At 62.2% G+C, this 9,294-nt stretch overlaps 2 protein-coding genes across 4 annotated transcripts in view; both read right to left on the reverse strand.

Annotated features, from left to right (window-relative positions):
- The window catches only part of FKBP2 (FKBP prolyl isomerase 2), a 6,603-nt gene extending 6,317 nt beyond the window's left edge, over positions 1–286 (reverse strand). The window contains 1 exon segment of the mRNA XM_029911200.1: positions 179–286. Coding sequence (XP_029767060.1) covers positions 179–271 — 93 coding nt within the window. The 5' untranslated portion in view covers positions 272–286.
- Positions 287–4,462: 4,176 nt separating this feature from the next.
- Positions 4,463–9,294, reverse strand: part of VEGFB (vascular endothelial growth factor B) — a 5,601-nt gene continuing 769 nt past the window's right edge. Inside the window, exons 2-9 of one of the 3 annotated variants that reach the window (XM_029911204.1) lie at positions 8,433–8,469; positions 8,161–8,203; positions 7,643–7,839; positions 6,992–7,065; positions 6,574–6,606; positions 6,345–6,425; positions 5,706–5,831; positions 4,463–5,117 (exon numbers count right to left, since the gene is read on the reverse strand). In XM_029911204.1, the coding sequence (XP_029767064.1) occupies positions 5,096–5,117; positions 5,706–5,831; positions 6,345–6,425; positions 6,574–6,606; positions 6,992–7,065; positions 7,643–7,839; positions 8,161–8,203; positions 8,433–8,438 (582 nt within the window). In that variant the 5' untranslated portion in view covers positions 8,439–8,469 and the 3' untranslated portion in view covers positions 4,463–5,095. The remainder of the gene's footprint in view (positions 5,118–5,705; positions 5,832–6,344; positions 6,426–6,573; positions 6,607–6,991; positions 7,066–7,642; positions 7,840–8,160; positions 8,204–8,432; positions 8,470–9,294) is intronic. The other 2 variants (XM_024210732.2, XM_024210731.3) reach the window with 2 other exon arrangements.

The following is a 9,294-nucleotide window of genomic DNA, read 5'->3' on the forward strand; positions in this document are numbered from 1 at the left end:
TCCTGGGTCCCCACAGCCCCGGGCTCAGCCTCCCCATGACCTGGGCCTTCCCTCTCCGGGCCCCTCGCCCCTCTCACTGGACCCCCGCTCTCCTGGGGCTCCACGTCCCGTGCTGGGGCCCCCCTCCCCTGGGCTCCCTCGGGGCCCCCCATCCCAGGCTCTCACCTCCTCGCCAGACCCCGCTCCAAACCCCTCTGCGCAGCCGCCGGCAGCTCCCACTTCCTGATTAGCCAGGCCCGGAAGCCGCCCTGGGGGCCGCCATCTTCCCCATCACGTGACCAGAGCAGCACTGCGTCACGTGACCAGATGCAAGGGCAGTGACGTCTGGCTGCTGGCGGCGCAAAATGGCGTCCATCGGGGGGCGGGGTTCAGCTCTCAGGAAGATGTTCTGTGACCTCAGATAACCTTATATGGCTCTTTGACCCTATGTGACCCCTGACCCCATGTGACCCCTCCGCCCCCGTGCCCATCACTGACCCCAGGACCCCGATGGCTCATGGCGACTCCTGACCCCCCCAGTCCCAGAGCCCCCCCACCAACCCCATGCCCCTGCCTTGGCCCAGCCATTCCCCCGCTCTGTGCCCCCATCTCTAGTGACCCTTGGCATCCATCAGTATCTCCCAGGATCTGCCCCAGCTCCTGTGATCCCCCAAGACCCTCTTCCTGACCCCCACACCCCACACATTTCTTGGGGCTCACCCGCTCAGTCTGACCCAGGGCCAGAGGAGAAATGGCACCTTCCCCACATGGCCATGCTCATTATGCCCACTAGGGGGTGCCAGTGCCCCATGACAGCGCTGGAGGGAGCGGGCTTGGTGGGAGGGGAGGGTGCTCCCCCTTTCTCTTTCCCTTTCCTTTTCCAGTGCCAAGTGCCCACCTGGCTTGCTGGGGTGCAGGGGTGACAGGGCTGGATTTGATGCTTCCCCTGTCTGGGGTAGGCCGTTGGCACCATTCACTCAGTGCCCAGGCAGTGGGGGGTGGCTGGCTGGGGTAGTAAGATGAAGGCAAGAGGTTTATGGGGGGTCCCATTATTGCCCTCAGAGGTGCCTGATGCAAAGGGGTTAACATCACCATCCAGCTCGGTCCCTGGCATCGTTGGGGCCTGCAGGGCTGTGCTGCTCCCTCCTGGAATCCCAGAGGGCATTTGGCCAGAAGATGGGTTGATTAGATGAGATCTGAGGTCTCCTGCCATAGCTATGAGCCAGTTGCAAACTAGGGTGGTGGTAATTATAGCTTACGTAAGCCAAACACAACCCTCCTGGCCCTGGGTATTGCTGGAGACCCTGATGTCTGGGCTGTACCACCCCCAACCTGAATTCAGACCCTGGCATCCAGGTCATGATACCCCTGTCCTTGCTTTTGGGCATCCAAGCCATGACACTATCCTGGTTTTGGACCCTGGCATCCGAGTCATGACACCTCTGTCCTGGCTTCAGACACTGGTGTCTGGGCTGCTTTGGCTTGAGCCCTCTTCCATTTGCCCAGGGCTGTTGCCCCAGCCCCCTTTGTTTTTGATCCCAAGGCTCTCGAGCCCTGTCCCCCTCACCCATGGGTCTTGCCTCGTGAGGCAAGTGATGTGTAGGTTGGGGAGCCCAGGGCTGGGTTAGCAGGGGGCTGTGGGTCAGGATTGAGAAACACTGGTACAGCTGGGGTGGAGGGTAGCCCAGTATTTCTGTGCCCTGCCAGCTGCATGGCACCCCCGCTTGCCCAGCATGGAGTACACTCTGCAGCAGTGCCAATGCCTAGACCCTGGCTCATTTCCCCACTGGCCTTGGCCAGGGGTTGGGGGGTTGTGTCTCAGGGGGATGAGGGGGGGCTGCCTGGGGAGCCAGCCAAGCCCCCCTCGGGACTCTCCAAATATTGACTTTCCTGAGGGCTCTGACTGGGACCAAAGTGCGGCCAGAATGGAAATCAGCTGGGCAGGAGCCGTGGGGGGAAAGCCCAGTGCCCTGGCAGTCTTCAACCCCTTCCCAAGCCCTGGATAGAACCCAGGAGTCCTGGCTCCCAGTCCTCCCCCAATGGGGCACGGTGCCATCTCTCTCGCCGCCCTCTTGCTCATGGGAGGGCTGGGGGGTGTTTATGTCTCAGGTTGCACTTAGTGCCTCTGGGGTCAAAGTCGCCCCTCCACCCCTCCCCCTGCCATTTCCTGGAGCTTCTGGGTGGGGGCAAAGTCTGGAGGCAGCGGGTGCAGGACAAACAAGCGGGTGCAGGACAAACAAGCAGCCCTGACTCTCCAGCTCCCTGCATCTGCCTCACACCTTCCCATCCTGCCTCGGGACCCTGGCATCCGGGCTGCCCTGCCCCAAGCCTGGCTTGGAACCCCAGTCTGGCTTGAGGGCCCAGTGTCAGGGCAACAGCACCCCTCCAGCCTGGTGTGAGACCCTGGCATCCAGGACCCTGTCCCCTGCCTGGCTTGGGCCCCTGGTGTGCAGGCTGCACTGTTTCTGGAGTCAGACCCCACCTGCTGAGGATTCCTGACCCCTTGCCTTTGGACCCCAGATCCATATGGCACCCCCAGCCTATGGCCCTGCCCCCCCCCACCCTGTCCCAAGCAGCTTACGTGCACCAGAGCAGGAGGCCACAGCCATGGACTGATAAGGGATTGGCAGCGAGTGCTCAGCTATAGGCCCTCTGCCAGGCTGCGCAGTTCCTTATCGGCCAGAGGCCGTGCCCCCACCACCCCCAGGCTCCCTGAGGCCATGGCATGTGCGGGAGGGCAGAGGCTTGCCCTCAGATCCCCCCTCCTGACCAGCCATTGGATTCTGGGAGTTTATCCAGCTGGAATCAACACATCAGAGCCACAGAGTGGGGTTGAGTGGTTAGAGCAGGGGGCCTGGGAGTCAGAACTCCTGGATTCTAGCCCTAGCTCCATCCATGTGAGACTTTGGGCCATCCTTCCCCCATCTGTGTGCCTCAGTTCCCCCTGCTGGGTGGCAAGGGCACCCTGCCTTCTCTGTGCGAATATGTAGGAATCAGGTTTAGCCCCACATTTTGCTGAAATAGGAGCCATTTCAGCACCTGGAGAAGCCCAGGGCAGATGAGGCAAGCTGGGTGAGTGGCACATATAGGTGGAGAACAGGCCAAGGTGGCACAGGCAGAGCTGTGAGCCTGTGTCCTGGCTCCTGCCCCTTCTGCTCTAACCACTAGACCCCACTCCCCTCCCAGAGCTGGGGATAGAGCCCAGGAGTCTTGAATCCCAGCCCCTGCCAGCTCTAACCCACTAGACCTCACTCCCCTCTGAGAGCGGGGATGGAGCCCCGTAGCTCTCACTCTTGCACTCTTCCCCCTTGTAGGTATATGATGTGCCCTGATCCCTGCCCCTCCCCCTGGTACCTAGGAAGCCTGCTCTTGGGCACAAGCTGTGGGGGGGGGGGCAGCGGAGCTGGGCTCATCCATGAGCTGCCCCCAATCCCTGTGTTATGTGTGGCTCACACAGGCAGGTGTTGGCTCTGCCAGGATCCACCCCCTCCCTTTTTCCCAGGGCTGCAGCCTGGTCATGAAGTGCAGCACGTCTCTGTGGGCAATGCCAGCACCAGCACAGCCGGGCCCATTCACTGGTGTTGGGAACTAGAGTGACAGTTCTGCATACTCCCAAGGGAGGGGGACAGGCCCCAGAGCCAGGAAGGGAATCCCCCACATATTCCCTCCATCCTGTTCTCTGATGGGTCTCAATGCTGACCTACAGCCTCCTGCTATCCCAGCCCTGGGCTCCCCACCCACACAGCTCTGCCCCTGCCCCTCAATGCTGACCCACAGCCCCTTGCTAGTCCAGCCCTGGGCTCCCCACCCTCACAGCTCTGCCCATGCCCCTCAATCCTGACCCACAGCCCCTTGCTGACCCAGCCCACCTGTTTTTCCAGTATCCCCACATAGAACATCAACTGCATCTCATGCTTTACCAGCACCTTGTGTTTCCAAAGGATTCCAAACTATGGCACTTGTACAGACAGGAATCCCCTGCCCAGTACCAAGATGGAGCAACCTCTGGGGTGGGGCGTGGAGGCTGTTTATAGAGGGATTCCTCACCTGGTGCTGAGATGCAGCCATCTCTGGACTGGGGTGCCGGGGGTGGGGCTCTTTATAGAGGGATCCCTTGCCTGGCACTGAGATGCAGCCGCCTCTAGGATGGAGCAGTAATTTTTCCACACACACCAAGCATGAAGGAGCCCTCAGCCCTGGGGTGAAGAGCTTGTGGGTGTAAAGGCTGCCACACGTTTGTGGAGCATAAATGAAGTCCGGCTCAAAGGTGAAAGGCCAATAACCCCCAAGGATTCCCTCTCCACCTTCCTCCCCTCCACAACAGGGGACCTCCTCCAGCGAGGACCTCCCCAGCCAGTGCAGTATATAGGGCGCCCCACAGAACAGCAGCCCCTTCCAATCCGGCGAGTCCCGAGAGTGAGGCATGCTCCCTCGACCCCTATAGGTGTTTGCGGGGGTCGTGCGCTCACAGCTCTGCGGGCCGTCATGTCTCATCCATTTAATAGCTTTAGAGCCGGATACCACTGTGCGGGCAGTTACAGCAGCAGGACGTGCCCCGGGAGGGTCCTCGAGCTGGTGCCCAGCCTCCCCTTGGCTCCGGCAGGGAAACGGGGTTTGATCCGGGGGGGATGGAGAGGAAGGTGAGGACAAGTATTAAATTAAAGGGGTTTGGGGATGAGCGGGGCAGTGAGGGGTGTGTGTGGAACTTTAAATAATGACGAGGGGATGAGAGTCTGGCCAGCAGAGCTGGGGCGGCCTTGGTGGGCATCAAAGGAATCTGGGAGCCAGAGTCCTGGAGGGGCCTCAGGATCTGGTCCCCAATCCTGGACGGGCCCTGAAATCCGGGATCTGGCTGCCCCGGTCCACGAGAGGCCGTGCAAGATGCAGCCCCTCCTGACAGGTCCTGTCCAGGCAGTGGATAATGGGGTCTGACCCCCCAACATGGTCCCAAGAGTCCTCTCATCAGGTCCATTCCTGGGCAGCCTTGCTCGTCTTCCTTGGGCTCCTCTCCAGCAGGGGGCACTCAGGGCCAGAGTCTTGTCCTGGATCCAATGAAGAGCTGGGCTGGGGTGGGGGGGGAGAGGCTGGTCCCAGGTCACCCCCCTCCCCCGTCAGATCATCTGCGCAGCTTCTCGCACCTCGGGGGAGAACAGAGTGGCTATGGGCAGTTGGAGGGGCCATGCAGGTTCAGGGACACCAACCCCAGGACTCCCAACTCCCCCAGACAGAATCACCTTCCTTGTCCCAAAGCCTGATGGGGGAGGAGTGGGGGGCTCTATCCTGCAGCACTAATTGGAGAGGGCCTGTCTGGCCTGTGAGGGTAGTTCAGGGGGTATCTCCAGCCCATAGGGGAGATGGGTGTCTGTCTGTCTGAGAGGGGTCATGGCTGCCTCTGGCCCATGGCAAGATGTTGGTGGGGATCTGCCTGGTCCATGAAGGAGTTTGGGTAGGTCTCTGGTCCAGGGGAGGTTGGGGTGTGTATGTCTGTCTGGTCCATGAAGGAGTTCGGGTAGGTCTCTGGGCCAGGGGGACGTCGGGGGATCTTCCTAGTCTATGAGTTTGGGGTGTCTCTGGTCAAGGTAGAGGTCAGTGGATCTGTCTGGTCTGTGAAGGAGTTTGGGTAGATCTCTGGTCCAGGAGGAGGTTGGGGGGGTCTGTCTGGTCCATGAAGGAGTTTGAGGTGTCTCTGGCCTGGAGGGAGGTGGGGGGAGTCAGGGGGGTCTCACCTGCATGAGTGCTCATTGAGCTCCAAGCCCCGGTCCTGGCAGTGCTGGGACCTGCGCCGGCAGCGGCACTGGCATGTCTGAGGATCCTGGCGCCTCCGTTTGTCTGAGCAGGGTGGGCAGGAGGGCCTGGGGGCAGGGAAAGAATCCAGATGATCTCAGCCCCTGGAGGCATGGTGCTGGAACCCCCCACTCCCACCTCCACACTGAGGGAAGTATCCTCTTCCTGGCCCCCCAGAACCTCTGGGGGTCCCCTGCTCTGCCTGCCATATAACAGGGGGCCTTCACCCACCCTTTAGAGTGTATAGGGAACTCCTATAGAACAGCACCCCCTCCAGCCCCAATTCAAGAGGGTCTCCACATAGGGGAGGGGGGAACCCCCTCGCCCCAACCCTCATGGTGCAGGAGGGGGCCTTGATGCTGCTGGGCTGGGTAGTCCACCCCTCCTTTGATCCCCCATGAGGTACAGGAGTGGGGGGCATGGGGATCCCCCGGTTAGAAGTGAACCCCCATAAGGTGTGGGGAGCATTGACCTGATCCTCCCTGCTCACCCCAATTCAATGCCCCCCAATGCAAGCAGAGTTAGTAAGGAAGTGGAGGGCATGCAGGGACTGGAGGGTGCATGAGGGTCCCTGGACATACAGGTGGGGGGAGTCCTGTTCAGGGGGTCTCTTCTTTTTGTGTTTGCGTCCAATGCTGTTTTTCCCCTTGGGCCGCACAGGCCTGTGAAGAGAATCAGAACTGAGCTCCTCTCTCAGCCAGCAGGGGGCGCTGTAGGGAGTGGGGCGGGAGCACTAGCTGTGGGGGAAGCTCCGGTCTGCTCCAGCCCCGGCCTCTCCCAGCAGGGATGCGGGGAGCTGGGGGTCCTTACCTTTCTGGATTTACTTTGCTATTTGTCTTTGGTCTGCAAAAGAAAAGAGGGGACGCCAGGTTAATAGGGAAATGGGGGCTGCTGAGAACTGCCCCCCCAAAAGGGGATCAACCTATGGGGGGCAGTGCGATGCCCTAGGAGGAGAGTGGGGTGCCCCCTGAAATGGGGGGTGGCACAGTGCCAAGGGGGAGAGACCACAGCAGTCACCCTAGGAACTGGGGAGCTCAGGGGCCCTCCATGTGCCTCTGTGGGGCTGCCTGCCTGAGGTTGGGGGGTCACTGGCTGCAGTGGGGTGTTCAAGCTTTGGTTAAGCTTGGAGACAGTGGGGTCACAACTTGGTGGAGCCCTGTGGGTGCAGAGATGCTTTGGGAACCCCATCAATGCCCCCCATACTCTCAACAATGAACACCCCCCTCACCTGCATTCACAGGCACTGTGCTCCACGAAGGCCAGCTGGCCCAGGTGGCTGTGCAGGTAGCGGGTTTTCATCACCTGGGGGGCAGAGAAAGGGTGAGTGAGGGGGGCACCAAGAGCCTAGGGATGGGGGATCAGCACACCTTATGTAGTGTGATGCCAAGGCCCAACTCCCCAGCATACACCTTCCCTTGGCTCCCCCCTGTGCTCTGGCATTCCCCTCCCCCGATACCCGCTCTTCCCACCCCCTGGCACTCCCCACCCCCAGTGCCTGGCTACCCCCTGTCCTCTGGCATTCACCACCCCCAGTGCCTGGCTACCCCCTGTCCTCTGGCACTCCCCACCCCCAGTGCCTGGTTACCCCCTTCCCTCTGGCATTCACCATCCCCAGTGCCTGGCTACCCCCTGTCCTCTGGCATTCCCCACCCCTGGTGCCTGGCTACCCCCTGTCCTCTGGCATTCCCCACCCCCAGTGCCTGACTACCCCCCCCCCAACCCCCAGCATTCCCCTCCCCCCCAGTGCCTGGCTCCCCCTCCACCCCCAGCATTCCCCTCCCTTAGCTGTCTGCCCACCCCTGGCATTCCCCTCCCCCCAGTGCCTGGCTCTTCACCCACCCTCTGGCATTCCTCTCTCCCCTGCCCTCCCTCCCATTACCTCCATCACCACCACATGCATGCGGGTAGGCACACACTGCAGCCCCTCGTCGGCACAGCACCCAGCGCAGCGACGCAGGGGCACGCAGGAGGGTGCCAGCAGGTGCTCCACCTCGGCCGGGTGCTCCTCGCTCACGGGCACCAGCATCTCCTTCGGCTGGCAGAAGCTGCGGTTATAAACCTCCATCCACTGCATCACTGTGGGGGTCAGAGGGGGCCAGTGCCGGGGTCAGCGCACCCTGATAAGGCCAACTGACATGGCCAAGGCACCTCCTCCCACCCCCCACAGTGTGCCCATTGACATCCTGCACACATAGCTACAGCCACCTCTGGGGTAGGGTGTGAGGGCTGATTACATAGGGATCCTACAGCCAGTACTGAGATGCAGCCACCTCTGGGCTGAGGTGCCTGTACCCCCAACAACTCCCAAATGTGCCCCATCAGCACTGCTATCCTCAAACACGTCCCCCTGCCTCGTGGCAGCAGCCCCCCAACCCGCACCTCACCCCAGTCTCTTACCTTCCCCCAGCGGGTGGGTCCCCTTCGTCTGGGGCTGTGGTGCCTGGAAAGGACAAGTCGTAGGCAGTCAGGTTCTGAGTCCCAGACAATGTGTGTGTGGGGGAAGGCTGCCTCCCCAGGCTCGCTTGAGCCTCATCCCCCCTTCGTCGAGCTCGGCGGGAGCCCCCACCCCACTCCCCCTTCTCCCCACTCCATTACACCCCTGCCTCAGGGACTCCCTCCCCTCTTATTCCTGTCGCCCCCCGCGCCCAACCCAGAGTTGCTCCACTAACCTGCATGCAGTCAGGCTGGGTACACCCCCAAGAGACCCTACAATGATAAATCAGCAGTTGGGGGAGGAGTCGGGAGGGACAGCTCCCCCTGGTGTATGTGGGATTAGGGGCAATGGAACAATCTTTGGCTGGATGGGCCTGAGGAACTGTCCCGTCCTGGGCAGGGCAGAGAGGGGACCCACCCCCACAGCTCACTCACAAGGAGTCACTATCCGAGCAGGAATAGAACCCAGGCGTCCTGGCTTCTAGCCCCGCACCCCCAACCCATTAGATCCCGCTGCCCTCCCAGAACTGGGAATAGAACCCAGGAGTCCTGGCTCCCAGACCCTCCCCCCGTGCTCAGGGGCGGGGAGGGGCACGGTGGGGCAGGGGTGAGTGGAATCTTGGCAGCTCCGGAGGTCAGGGCAGCAGGAGCCGGGCAGTGGGGGTGGATCCCGTCAGGAATCGGAGGGGCTGGGCCGCTGGGGGAGACCCTGGAGAGGGGGAATCCCAGGCGGGCGGGGGGCTCTTGTCTGTCCCGGTTGCCCCCTGTCCTGGGCGCTACCCCGGACACTGCAGCTCTGCCCCAGCGCTACAAGTCCCCAGCCTGCGCGCTGGCTCTAGCCACCCTCCCGCCCCCCGCCCCGGGGCCCCGGCAAGGCCAGACCGTGCGCTATCCCCCCGGGACGAGGCACTAACCCAGCGGGGCCCCTGCCGGGATACGGCATTCCCACAGTGCGTCCTCCACTGGTACGGGGAAAGGGCCAGGTCCCTTCCCCAGTGCCTGGCTCCCCCCAGTGCCCGGCTCCCTGAGCCCCCAGTGCCTGGCTCCCCCGGTGCCAGCTCCCCCAGTGCCCGGCTCCCTGAGCCCCCAGTGCCTGGC

This window comes from Terrapene carolina, unplaced genomic scaffold (assembly GCF_002925995.2).
Source record: "Terrapene carolina triunguis isolate 2854851 unplaced genomic scaffold, T_m_triunguis-2.0 Scaffold89, whole genome shotgun sequence".
Taxonomy (NCBI): Eukaryota; Metazoa; Chordata; order Testudines; family Emydidae; genus Terrapene; species Terrapene triunguis.